Source organism: Lygodium microphyllum, chromosome 16 (genome assembly GCF_053477565.2).
Source record: "Lygodium microphyllum isolate KBCC chromosome 16, Lygodium_microphyllum_v1.1.10, whole genome shotgun sequence".
Taxonomy (NCBI): domain Eukaryota; kingdom Viridiplantae; phylum Streptophyta; class Polypodiopsida; order Schizaeales; family Lygodiaceae; genus Lygodium; species Lygodium microphyllum.
Window position 1 is genome coordinate 3,500,425 of NC_141150.1, and position 14,114 is coordinate 3,514,538.

At 42.5% G+C, this 14,114-nt stretch overlaps 2 protein-coding genes across 5 annotated transcripts in view; one reads left to right on the forward strand and one right to left on the reverse strand.

The window, feature by feature from the left end:
- The window catches only part of LOC148022473 (golgin Putative 1), a 171,976-nt gene that overhangs the window by 92,881 nt on the left and 64,981 nt on the right, over positions 1 to 14,114 (reverse strand). The gene's annotated exons all lie outside the window — the stretch shown is intronic.
- On the forward strand, positions 6,406 to 9,516 carry LOC148022476 (uncharacterized). The gene has a single exon (XM_087695446.1). It carries the CDS (start codon positions 7,147 to 7,149, stop codon positions 9,085 to 9,087), a length of 1,941 nt encoding a protein of 646 aa, XP_087551572.1. The 5' UTR covers positions 6,406 to 7,146; the 3' UTR covers positions 9,088 to 9,516.

Below are 14,114 nucleotides of genomic sequence, written 5' to 3' on the forward strand. Positions count from 1 at the left end.
ATGAGCAATCTATTACGCTTAAGTTCATTAAAGACTGCAACTAGATGTTTTTTATACTCCTCTTTGTTCTTTGAAAAGATAATAATATCATCAAAGAATGTGCCAATGAAACTTCGATAAGAGCGGAAAATTCTATCCATCATCCTGTTAAACGTAGCAGGAGCATTGGTCAATCCAAACAGTATGACTAAAAATTCATAGAGACCAAATGTCGCTCTAAAAGCAATCTTATGGATATCCTCTGGCTTGATTCTAATTTGATGGTACCCACTTTTCAAATCTATCCTGCTAAACATTCCTGCTCCTTGTAATCGATCAAGAATGTCATCTATTCTCAGAATCCGAAACCTATTCTTGATCGTGTTCTTATTGAAGGCTCTGTAGTCAATACACATTCGCCAAGAGCCGTCCTTTTTCTGAACTAACAACACAAGTGAACAAAACGGAGAACTATTGGGCTGAATTAGTCCCTTCTCTAAAAGCTCATTAACCTGTGTCATAATCTCTTTCTGCTGCGCCGCACTGACCCTGTACAGTGGCCTATTGGGCATACTAGTCCCTGGAATAAGATCTATGGTATGATCTTCAGGCCTCTTGGAGGGGTAACTCTCATGGTAACGTATCTGAGAAACAGTCACTGAATTTATCCAAGAAAGCCCTTCTACTTTCATCTAGTACAGACACATTACTATCAACTTCATTAACTTGCTTTGCAAAAACCAAGTACACAGAAATATGATTTTTCATTACAGAAGTAATTGCAGAAGCAGAAACAATTGGGACAGACTCTCCTTTAAGCTTCACATCTAGCACATGAGTCTTGCCCCTATATACAAGAGTAATCGTTCTATTGTAAGTATCCAAGATAGCGTGCTTCCTGTGGCACCATGGGATACCCAATAGAACATCATAGCCCTCTAAAGGCATAATATGAAACTCCTCTGTGTCCACATAGCTTTGAATATGCATACGAAGTTTGCCAAGAATGGCAGTGACAGGTTCAGTATGTCCTAGGCATGCCAAATCAGCCTGTCCAACTGGTCCCATTTCCTCGCGACGTATACCCAGCTTAGCTACGAATGCTAGTGAGATAAAGTTTGCACGAGCTCCACGATCAAAGAAAATAAGCACTGTGGAATCTCTTTCCCCAAGCTCTCCACAATTCTTAGCATCATCAATTGATTGATCTCCCACCATATCATGCATTAAGCCAATGCTGGGCTTCTTTTTACTTGGCGAATCTTTATCCTCCGCATCTTTAGAAGATTGCTTGGGCACTTAGAAGCAATATGGCCTTTCTATTCACATATAAAGCATTTACCAGCCATCATTAAAGCCTTTCTTTCTTCAAATGATTTGCCAAAAAGTGACCTCTTCTATCCTTTACCCTGTTTAAAAGAAGTTTGAGGTTGCTGCTAAAATCTTTTCTTCCAAAAAGACTTCTTTGTAAAGCTGGTCTTTTCTGAAAATGCTTCTTCTTCTTGCCAGGATCCTGCTTAAACTGAGAATCCTTCTTTTCAGTGCCTTTAAAGCTGTCAGTTTTTCCTTTCAACAATGCATTTGCCACACCAGCATTTTCAATTAACTGTACCATATTTGTAACCCTTGTCTTAGTACAATAATCCCTGATGGCTTCGGACAAGACAGTACTTTTCAATTTGTTCTGACAGGGGCTTTGTCCTGTAAGAACTCACGGGCAAAAGTGCTTCCCAAAATTTCTTATTGTACTCTTCTAAATCCGTACAATTTACCGCATCCAATTTATGCCATGCAATCATGACATCTACTTCAAACGTGTTAGTTAACCATGAGGATGCAAACAACTGTTTAAAATGGACCCAAGTGGCAGATATATATCCTTGCATCAACAATATGTTCCACCATTGCAAAGCATTACCTTTCAAAAAAGTTGCAGCCTTCCGCACCTTAGAAGTCTCAGTAAAATTCCCTCCTATGTAAGCTGCATCAAACTACTGTATAAATATCAAAGCTTTTAGCTTATCTTGCATAACACTGAAGGTTTCAAACTTTATTGCCTGACCACCCTCTTTATAGTCTTTAGGCTTTGCACTTTTTGGTGTCAGGTTGTCATAGACAAGTGGTTGTAAAAAGGGGAGTCCCTTACGCGCATTATCAGCATTCATTTCACCTGTCTTAGCTGCCATATGTCCACTAGGCTGAAAAAAACCAGCGGCTGCATTTTGTACTCCATGCATCAAATAAGGACTCTGCAGAGTCTGATAACCGGGCAGCAATAGACCAATATTAGCATAAAGTGGATTCACTGCCTCAATAGGCATCATTTCTAGTGGCTCTCTAGGCAAGTATCCCTGATAACCAGTGGGTAATCTAGCCATTGCTTGAAAAACTAACCCACCACCAAAGTAACCAGGATAGGTAGCAAACTGAGGAGGAATAGTCTGTTGTGCCACTTGTGCATTATTGCCTTGACCATTCACTCCCTAGTCTTGTGCTCGTGCTTCTTGTTGCGTTGGACTTGTCTCCATGTTTGGTGTCTTTTCCACATGCTCACGCACATTAGAAGTTTTCCTTTTTGAGCACTCCATGGTATGATGTGATGACTCAGCCTGAGAATCCTCATTATGTGACTTCAAAAAATTTTCCATCCGAGGATTCTTTATAAGCTGTTCGAAAGAGCCAACCATACTAAGGAGTTATGCCATAAACAAGTCCTGTTCTTGCTCCTCGTCCTGTGGTTCAATGTCGGTTCTAGAAGGTACTAACACCTATGCACCAATACTCTCTCTTTGGTGTCTACGAGCAGAAGAAGAACTCTCTTCTTCATGAGGGAATTTTCCTTTGCCTTTATCCATGTCTACCATCTCTCTAGTCCTATAATCTCTGTGAAACGTGTGTGTATGGCCTTTTCACCCAAAACTGTCCGAGCTTAAATTCTTACAGAAAAGATTTCAAATCCTAGCAATGGAACCATGAAACCGGCCTATGACTCACATAAAGTGGTAGTTCCTTCAATTAACACCTGGTCTTTACACACACACACATAAGTAGAGACCTCACTCCCTCGCTCAACACCAAATTGGCCCCGAAGACCACCGCCTCTCTCTCGGTATTTCTTTATCAATTAAAAGATGGAAAATTACAAAAATGATAATGTTCCAAAGTACATAACCTGTGAACAGTTGGTTTTCATCTCTTCTGAGTAAATCCCAGCTGCATAAGAACAGTACACCATGTCCAAATCAACATTCCTTTTAGGAAAGCATCTTTTGTGGCCAAAACTCAATGATTCCTGTCCAGAATTGCAGTCTGCCAATCTCTGAATTCATAGTTCTTACTGTCTAACCTGTGCAGAATTCACTGTTCTTGTTGTTCAGCATGTGACCAAAACTCAATGATTCGTGTGCAGAATTACAGTCTACAGATCTCTAAATTCACTGTTCTTACTGTCCTGAATTCACTGTTCTTACTGTCCAACATGTCCAAAGTTCACTGTTCTTACTTCAATGGAATCAACCTATCATGCGTGTAGAAGAGATAAAGAGAGCGATGAGGAGAGAGAAATACTAGAATAGAAGAGAGAAAGATATGAAAGAGAAAGAGAGATGGCTGGAAGTCATGAAAGGATAGGAGAAGCTAAAGAGAGAGGAAGGACAAAGATGTATTATTGTGTAAAAACTGGTTACATGTACATGTGTCATTTGCCCTTTTATATGCCCCTAATTCAGTTCTTTACAAAAACGTAATAGGCATAAGGGGCAGATGGAAGAATGTAGTTTGGGGAGCTGAGGGCAGATTGCTGCAAGAAAATCAGCCATGGAGAGTACTTCTACGTCTTTGACTCAAGTACGGAGGTAGAGCTTGCTTCCTCTGATCAACTCTCTCTCTATTCTCAGAGGAAGGGTTGCAAACCATCTACACTTAGCAAGAGACTACATCTGGAGATCTTCAAGGTCAGATATGGCGGAAGAAAGCTCAAATAGTAAGTCGTCATCAAAATTTCATGCAATCTGGAGGTAACTAGGTTAAATGGCAATTAACTGGGCTTAGCTAAGGGTTAAACTCTAGTTACTTTTCAAAAGGGAGCTTCTCTTCTCTCTCTTCCAAGCTTTTGCCTGAAGCTTCAATGGTGGCTGCCAAGAAATCCTTCAAGATCCTTCTCTACTAACCATTTTCCTCAGCCAAACTATGGGGCAAAGATTCTTTATCTCATGCTCATTAGATGGAGCACCATTATTGAAGAGGTTTTAGAGAGTAAACTTTTATTCTTCTTCTTCTTCTTCAAGGCTTCTTTCCAGCATCTATGGTGTTTTCAGCAACCTCTCCAATCTAGTCTTCTCCTTGACAATACCTTAAATTGGTCAGAACCTCAAATTGGATCTTTGATTCAGTCAGATCTGTAGTCATTGGAAGAGTGTGTGTCAGTTTTGGACACTTATTGTGAAGGTATAATGGCTTCCTTGATCAATATATCTCTCCCTAGCCATTTATCTCCTTTGTTACTGCCTGTCTACATTGCCTTAGAGAAGCTCACCAAAGGCGCCAACTAGCCTGCATTGCTTTGCAGAGGCTCACCAAAGGCTTCAAGGGGTCGCATAACAGAGTTCGGCAACCACTGCACACAAGTTGCCCTTGTGATCTTGAAGGGGGCAGTGCCATCTGCGACTGAGGGGGATAAGGCACCAGAGGCACAAGCATCGGCCCAGGGCGCTATAAAACCTTGAGATATATTGCACGGGAGCTGATCTGAGTGGAGAATTGTCATGCTTCCCTAGCTCATCCTTAACCATTGCAACCTCTCCTTCCAAAGTTACATTGACAGAGGGCTACGGAATTTCGGAGATTCAGCTTCACTCAACTTTGAGCCTGCTTCCTGCTGCACGTCAGCTTGTTGGATTATTTGCACCCTCAATCACCATCATTGCTTCTGTTGTTGATTCATGGTGCACATGTTCAGATACCTCATGATCATTAAACAACCCGATGCTTGAAATGTTGTACTATCGCCTCTGATGATTGAAATACTCAGATACGGTTGTGGATAGTTTTGGGCAAAGACACATATAACACATACACCACAAGGCCAACACCTCACCGGCAACACAGGCCCAAGTGAAATGGGATGCAGAATATCTGCTAGCCTCTCTCTCGCACGTGTGCACACATTGTGTCTTTCAAGCAGCAGGGTGATTAATGCATGGCAAAAAAGACATGGTCGGGACAACAGAATGATGACCTTTCTGTGATGCAAGTGAGACCTCAGGAAACAGTGATGCCACGGGAGCTGATGCAAGTGGAGATCATTGCCAATCACCAGGGTCATTTTTGAAGTTCACTGTAGCAGAGACGTCGCAGCAATGACAAGATCAGAGGCCACAGGCAAGTTAGAGAGCTTTCGAGTCTCTCTAGACTAAGGTTAAGGAATTAAGTGCCACTGAGTATGCGGATCAGTCTACGAAGTTCAAAAATTGCTGCGGAAACTGCAGAAGAGGATTCAAAGAAGTAGATCACAAAATCAAAACCTTGCTGCAAGAGATTTATGAAATGAAAGAAAAGGTATCTACAGGAGCCAAAACATAGAGCATGCTTGAAAAAGCACAGCTTGCAGATTGCTAAGATTGAAATTGAACATTTCCAAACAAACTCAGATCAGTCAAACAACATGAAACAGCATCATTGGTGGTATTGGCAGCATTAAGAGTGGCATAGGGAAGTGAAACCAGTCAGGGTGATCTTCTGGAACCAACCTCAAGTTTGGATATTCAAGAGCTAGTTATTCAACCAATGGGGATGATTGTTGTGAGACTTTTGCTTCTGGAAGGCACAAGTGATGTAGTAATTGCAAGAGATCTCAATGAAGAAGTATTGTGAATGCGAATGGAGCATAAGCATCTAGTTAAAGTTTAATTGCCAAAGTCTTTCACAATATTGCAACAGAGAGAAGTTTGATTTTTTTTTTAAAGAACCCCACAGCTCTATCAACAGCTAGTCTCTCCAACTGAGTCAATGGGTGACATGTCATATCACTTTGAATTGCTTGTCATTTAAGGCCCTACCCAGCATGGAAGATTTGAGTCAAAGAAGTGAGGTATACTCAATATTTGATGTGGTGCCTATTGCTACAGGGCTTGCTGTTGAGCACTTCTAGCATAGTGACAGGAAACGGCCAGAACGGCCCCCCGGCACGCAGAATCGCCGTCCCCGGCATGTTTCCGGCTCGGACCGCGTTTCCCAAAAACGGAACGTTCCCTGTCACGTTTCAGACAGGGAACGCAGCAGGGAACGCGCAGGGTTCCCTGCTGCGTTCCCTGTCTGAAACGTGACAGGGAACGCCACGTGGCAAGTGCCTGCGCCTAGTTTTTGCCCGCGCCCGCGCTGTTCCGTCTGCTCCCGCCTGCATTCCGTCTGCTCCCGCCTGCGTCCCGCCTGCACCCGCCTGGCCCATTTCTCCTGCAGCCTGCTCCCGCCTCAGCCTGGCCCAGTTCTCCTGCCCTAGGCCCAGCCACCTTCTTCCTTCTCTTCCCTCTCTTCCTTCTTCTTCTTTCTCTTCTTTCTCCTCCCACCTCCAACCTCTTCCTTCTCTTCCTTCTTTTTCTTTCTCTTCTTATTCTTTCTTCTCTTCCTTCTCTTCTTCCTTCTACCTTCTCTTCTTCCTTCTAACTTCTCTTCACTTCTCCCTTCTCTTCTTCCTTCTTCCATGAACCTTCTTCTTCTTCTCCCTTCTCTCCCTTTCCCTTCTCTCTCGACTCTTGAGTGAGTCTTGACTCTTGAGCCTTCTCCCTTATCTCGAGCCTTCAATAATCCATTTTCAGCCTTCAAATTTTCCTTCTCTCGACTCTTTAACCTAAGGCCTTCAATTTTCAGCCTGAAATCATAAATGGCTTCATCTTCCCGCCCCGCTCGTCGGGTTGGTGGTCGAGGAAGAAGGTCTGATGATTGGTCATGGTGGGAAGAAGTAAATGCTGACCGCCCTTTGAGTGGTGGAGGATCTCGACCATGGACTTGCAAGCTTTGCCCATACAAGCGAACTAGTGGAGCAAACAAGGTAATCCATTGAGCCGAGCATTTGTATTTCAAATTTTTATTGATTTTAATTTTTCAAAGTTACTTAAATATTAGAATATGGACTACCAATTGCCACTTGTTCCATTTTAAATTTTAATATTTATGCATAATCAGGTCCGAGCTCATCTCCTACATGAGCCAAATTCAGAGGTGCAGTTTTGTCCAAATGTGACCTTGGAGAAGCAAAGGGAGCTTCGTGACCGTGTAGCAGGTCAACAAGCTTATCTTGCATCTAGACCACGACGTGTTGCAGTTGACCCTGCAACTTTTGTGACACCATCCCCATCAGATGCATCTAGAGCAGGGTCAGTATCAGGAAGTGCTACCTCCACACCTACTACAGGCATTGCATCGGCCATGGCATCAACAACGCCACATGTTGCACGTAGACAAAGCACACTTGATGCTAGTTGGGATCCCAAGAAGAAGGAAGAGGTGGATACATCAGTGGCACGCTTTTTTTATCATGACCACATTCAGTTTCGTGCAGCCAGGTCAGAGTATTTTAAATTGATGTGCAAGAAGATTGGTGAGTATGGCCCTTCGTATGTACCTCCATCATCAGAGACCTTACGCACCACTTTGCTCGACAAGGAAAAGCGCCTTGTTGAGCAAGCAGCAGTGACTAGAAAGAGTATGTGGGCTAAAAATGGAGTTTCCTTGATTGCTGATGGTTGGAGTGATACACGCAAGCGATCCATTCATGGTATGGTTGCTTATTCTCGTGGGGAAATGTATTTTATATCTTCACATGATGCATCGGGGACAGGAAAGTCAGCAGATGTACTTGCAGCAGAGTGGGTTACAGGTGTTGAGCTTATTGGCCCAGAGCATGTTGTGGGATTTGTTGCAGATGGAGAGCCTGCAAACAGGGCAGCAGGTGCTATTATTCAGGGATATTATCCACATATCACAGTTTCATATTGTATGGCTCATTGCTTGAACAACCTACTAAAGGATATTGGTAACCTGTCATGGATTGCACCTGTCATAGAGCAAGGAGCTCAAATGGTTAGCTTTGTTTTGAACCACCAATTTCTTCGCCATCACTTTTCTTTGCGGTCGAAGAAGACACTTTTAAAATACTCTGATACCAGATTTGCCTTTAACTTCTTGATGCTAGGCAGGTTAAGAGAATGCAGTGGTGCCTTGAGGCAGTTATTTCTTAGTGATGAGTTTACCTCATCAACATTGGCAGATACTCCTACAGGTATCTTATGCTTGGAGAAAGCAAATAACTCCACTTTTTGGGATGATGTAAAGCTGATAGATACTATGGTATCACCCATTGTACATTTATTGAGGGTTATGGATGCTATGCAACCTTGCATTGGCAAGGTATATGAGGCTATGGACAGGTTGAATGAAAAGTTGCAGGAGTTGGCACCAAATGATGAGGCGTATGAGGAAATACACCATTTAGTTGTGACGAGGTGGAACTCCTATAGCTCACCCATGCATGCAGCTGCATTTGTTGTGGATCCTGAGTTCCAAGGCAAGGGTCAAGAGAATGACAGTGAGGTTATGGATGCATGGAGACTTATATTGTCTCGTCTAGTGCCTGATCATGGCACTAGACGAAAGATCAGAGATCAGCTTTCATGTTATAGGACCTTTCGGGGTTCTTTTGGTTGTGGGGATGCACAGGAGGATCGCTGTAAGATTGGGGCAGCTTTGTGGTGGGAGGACTATGGTTCGGATGGTCCTGAGTTGCAGCAACTAGCCATCCGTATTTTGAGTCAGTCAGTTAGCTCCTCTTGTTTGGAGCAATTGTGGAGTACCTACGCTCACATTGCTTCAAAGAAGAGGAACCGTCTTGGTGTGGAGAGGGCAAACGATCTAGTATTCGTTAGTGCTAATTTGAGGATGTTATGTAACAGTATGACAACAAAGCCTGATCCATTCACAGAGTGGGAGATGCAGCAAGAAGAGGAGACACATGCTGATGTTGAGGGAGATGCAGCAATTCATGGTACACATGATGATGAGGCTGGCACTTCAGGAGTGGCTAGAGCAGCCTCAGAGCCCCATCATGATCTTTGATTTAGCTTACTTATCACGAGTCTCATGATACATGACACATTTACATTATATATGATATTATGATCATTGATGACACTGTGACACTTGGGTTGTTGACAGTTGTGCCATGTCGATATTATACTTGTACTTGAGTCTTGCAGTCTTGCAGTTGCCCTTTGGGCTATTTTGGCATGCGGCATGCCGCATTTTGCTTTAGTCTAGAGATTAGACTTTATATTTGCAGTCTTTTTTGGGGCAATGAGCATGTTCTTTCAAAGATTAGACTTCAATTTCATATTTGTAATCTTTTAAGTTTTTTGGCAATGGTACCATAGGCATGTTCTTTTAGCTAAGACTTTTAAGTTTAGTTCATTGTTCATTGTTTTATCATTTATGATTTTTGGCATATGTATTATGGATTTTATTATTTATAATTGAATAGCTTACCTCTTGAGCCTTGTAAGTTGCAATTCAATTTCTAATGAGTAGTTTTAGAATAATGCATGATATCTTAAAGTTAAAACTTAAAACTTAAAATGATTTGTCCTTGTGGATTATATACCTTGGTTTTAAGTTTTAACACTCCAAACTCCCAGAGTCCACATGGATTATCAGTGAAATATTAATTTTTTTTCATGAATTTTGATTTTTTAAATGCCGTTCCCGTTCCCACGTCCCCGTTCCCTAGGTTTGGCGTTCCCATCTCCGTCCCCGTTCCCGTTCCCCGTTCCCGTTCCCCGTTTCATGTTTCTATGACTTCTAGTGATATGTCTCTTGAAGCATTGATGGTGATCCGGGTTTTTTACAACCCGGATTACTACCACAAAATTTGGCCAAAGTCCCTATCAAGAGCTTACCATATCACTTTGGGTTTACTCTTCAAGCACTAGTTATGCTACATTGCTTCTCGATTATGATAACTCTAGCAAATGGGGGGAACAAGTTCTTAGGAGGCATGTCAATGTAAAGGGTAAAAGGAATTGTTATCTTAGTGAAGATGAAAATGGATTACACCTAGGAGTTGAGTGAGTGCATATATTTTTTCAAAGGACTAGCCTCCAACTACACATGGGCTCCGTCTACATCACTAAGATTTGGAATCTATCACCATCATTAGAGGACACCTCACCCTAGCACACAAGTCAATATCCACATCATGGTATCATTTGGATCTTGCACAAAAGCTTACAAGCATGGACCCCTTTTGTCACATGCTTATATGTATTTATATACATATGGGGGACTAAAGTCAAAGCAGCTTTTGGAAGCCGTTTTTTATAATCTCAATAACTCCCAAGAAAAAGCGAATTTCAAGAAAATTCCCGTGTTACCCGATCGGTTTTGACCTGGTCTACAAAGTTGCAGAAGAAACTTTTTTCAGATTCTTCACGAATTTGAAGTTACGAAGGCGCAGACTGCTGACTACATGCAATTTGCTTCTCTCTTTCACCACACCAACTTTCCATTCTATCCTTCTTGTAAATATATTATAATAATGTGCTTTGGGCACCCACCTCTTGTAATCTAGCTCCATTTCTCTATTTTGTCTACCACCATCCTTGGCTTCTTACATGATGACCAAGGTGGGGACTTGTCCCATCCACTATTCTCCATATTTTCAAAGATGCCATACATCATCTAGGATTATGTTAATCAAGAAGATTAGCTTAATCTAATCCCTCATGGAGGCTATATAAAGAGCCCATGGAGAATGAAGAAAGGAGGAGGAGGACAATGACAAGCCCATGAGAGCACTCTAGAATATCCTCATGCTAGTCCATCTCTTTGAGGTGAGCTATGAGTGAAGTCTTTTATTATGTAGCATAATGGCAAGCTTCCTCTACCTCTTCTCCTATTATCTCCCTCTCTTCTCATCTTCTCATTCCATGTAGCATAATGGCAAGCTTCCTCTATCTCTTCTCCTATTATAATTTATCTCCCTCTCCTCTCATCTCTCTCTCTCATATTCTAATATGGTGTCTAGTACATATATTCTCTCTTGTAAATTTGTGTCTTGGTTCTCTTGATTCTCTTTGAGAAAAAGGATGTTCTAGCCCATCCTCCCTTTGGCTAGGTGGTGCCCCTCTTTAGTTCTCTTAGTGAGGATTGGAGGTTGGATGGGTAAGAGGCAACCCATTCATCATTTCATCCCTCATTTTTTGTGCCCCTGCTAAGGACATTCTCAACCACAATTCTCGACCTCCTTATGTGGGACGATACGACACATGGTGGTGCATCCTCTACAACAAGTGCCCCAATGGCTCTTCTCCAACGCATTCACCAACTTTTTTTGAAGCTGGTCGAATTTCACAACTCCCACAATGGTCTCCCAAGGAAGCCCAAGAAAGGAAGTATACCTATCGAATGACGGCACGTATGCGGGTAAAAGGTGTTCACCTTAGAAATTCCATTCTCTCACAACGGAAAAAATCATGTTGCCATCAATTGCTAGGTTCTCATAATTATGGTGAGTGTTTTGCAAACAAAGTGAAGGCCCTTCCGAGAGGTCCTCGTCTCCAAATCATCAAATCCCTCTCTCTCTCTGGCCTAATCCACATCAAAGGAGGACAACTATGCATGAACAGTGTGGAGTTTTGTAGAAGTACAAAGTATGGAGACTACCTTCAACTGTTGTTAGCTCGAAGGTTGGGTGTGGTTGAAAAGGTGGCCATCACACCTTATGAAATATATGTCGTCGAGGATGGACACACTAAGGCAAGAACAATCACTGGTGAGCAAATTCTCTGTATAGAAAAGTTGGGGGGTTCCAGAAAGAAACACTCTGGGAAAAATGCTTCATAATTCAAGAAAGTGCATTCCCTGTACTCCCTTCCTATAATTCAAGTGCACCCTTCCTATAATTTTACAGCCTTGCCGGGATTAAGAGTTTTTTGTCAACCCGAGTTTTGGGGAAGATGCTCTAGGGGCAACACTAATACAAAAGGATGCTAAAACTGGCCTAATGAGACCAGTTTACTCTTCTAGTAGAGTAATGACAGCATCAGAACGAGGGTACAAGATAGTCGAGGTGATGGTTTTGTCTCTAATGTTTGCTGTAAGAAAGTTTCGTCATTATCTTCTCCCTAGGCCATTCACAGTGATCACGACGGAAGAGCATTTTCCCTATGCCTTACAGCACATGGATGTTTCAGCCAGAATCGCTAAGTGGGTGATACAACTCCAAGAGTTTGACTACACCTTCAAGGTGGAGGATTCTACTCGAGCTTGCCTAGCTGATTTGTTGACCCATAAATGCCATCAAAAGAAGGAAAAGGAGAAGGGAAAGGTAAAAGAGGAGAGACCTCCTCTTGAGGAGCTTCCACGGGTGGAAAATGCCCATGCCCTCTACTTCGATGGGGCCTACACGCGTATTAAAGACAGAGCGGCAGCAGGGATAGTGGTGTTCAGTCCCAAGGTGACAAACTTTATGGAGAAGGTATCAGCTTGGAGGATGTCCATTCTAACAATGAGGCAGAATATCAAGCCTTACTTTTAGGTTTGAGGTGGTGTCTCTCACATGGTGTCACTCGACTTAATGTTTTTGGGGATTCTATGCTAATTGTTAAGCAAATAAAAGGAATCTGGGCTTGTAAAAATGATAACTTAGCAGTGAAAATGAGAGAATCTAAAATTCTCATGAGAAAGCTACAAAAAGCCCAAATCTATTTTGTGCCAAGGCGCACAAATGGCGACGCAGATGCTCTAGCAACTGAAAAATTGAAAGAGGTAATGGTGGGCATCATTACAGTAAAGCTTCCCTTGTTTCAGGGTAAGTTTCAACTACAAGATGTGCTTTATTTTCTTGAGCATGGTGAGGCACCTACACATATGAGTAAGGGTGAGAAAAGGTGGCTGGCTACTAAGGCCACTAAATACCGCTTGATAAATGATGTGTTGTATTGCAAAGGAAAGGATGCAGTGCTTAGAAGGGTGCCAATAACAAAGGAGATTATGGATGTGATTAAGAGCTGCCATGAGGGGGTTTGTGGCGGACATTTTGCTCAAGAAATAACCAGGAGGAAGATTCTCCAAGCTGGTTTTGTGTGGCCTAGTCTACATCGAGATGTGCAACATTGGTGCCGCACTTGTGACGATTGCCAAAAGGCCGGACCAAGGAAGCTAGTGCATGAGGAACAAAATCCCATAACTACATATGGCCCATTTGAGAAATGGGGGATTGATGCAATAGGGCCACTCCCACGAACTCAATTTGGCAAGGAATACATCATAATGGGTGTGGACTACATGACGAGGTGGGCAGAGGCTTCCGCAACTAGTAGGATTACAACCCAAGAAGTGGGAAAATTTCTGTTTAAAAATATTTGTTGCAGGTTTGGCACACCTTTGGAAATTATCTCTGATCAGGGTCCTGATTTTAGGGCGAACCTAGTAGGGGAGCTAATGGAAAGGCTAAAAATCAAGCACACGCATTCTACTCCCTACTACCCACAGTGTAATGGTTTGGTCGAAAAAGTGAATGGGCTGATTTGTAAGATAATTACCAAGCAAGTACACATGCATCCCAAGCACTGGGATAAAAAATTGAGTGCAGCTCTTTGGGCCTACAGGACTTCATTTAGAACCTCACTTGGCTATACTCCATTTCACCTCGTCTATGGCCAAGAGGCTTTGCTTCCTATAGAGGCGGAACTGGCCAGTTTGTGTATTTTAGTAGCCAATCGAGAGAAGAATCAAGATAAGAAGTTAGAGGAAAGGATCTTGGATCTAGAGAGGCTGGAGTTAGACAGAGAAGCAGCAGTCCAACACTATTCCATGCAGGCTGAAGAGAGGAGGAAGACATTTAATAAGAAGCTGGCTAGCAAACACATAAGGGAAGGATCACTTGTGCTACGTTATGATAACCGCTTTGATAACAGAAAGGATGCTAAACTTGTGTTCAAGTGGAAAGGGCCATTCATGGTCATAAGGAGATATCCAAATGGCAGCTATAAGCTAGGTGACATGGATGGGAAGGTTCACAAGACAAGGGTAAATGGATGGCGACTGAAGCCTTATTTTCAAAGAAATATGAACACTTTGGAGCAGTC

What these genes read in the sequence shown, in the direction of transcription:
- LOC148022476 (XM_087695446.1), top strand. Translation starts at nt 7,147, where the DNA reads ATGCATAATCAGGTCCGAGCTCATCTCCTACATGAGCCAAATTCAGAG.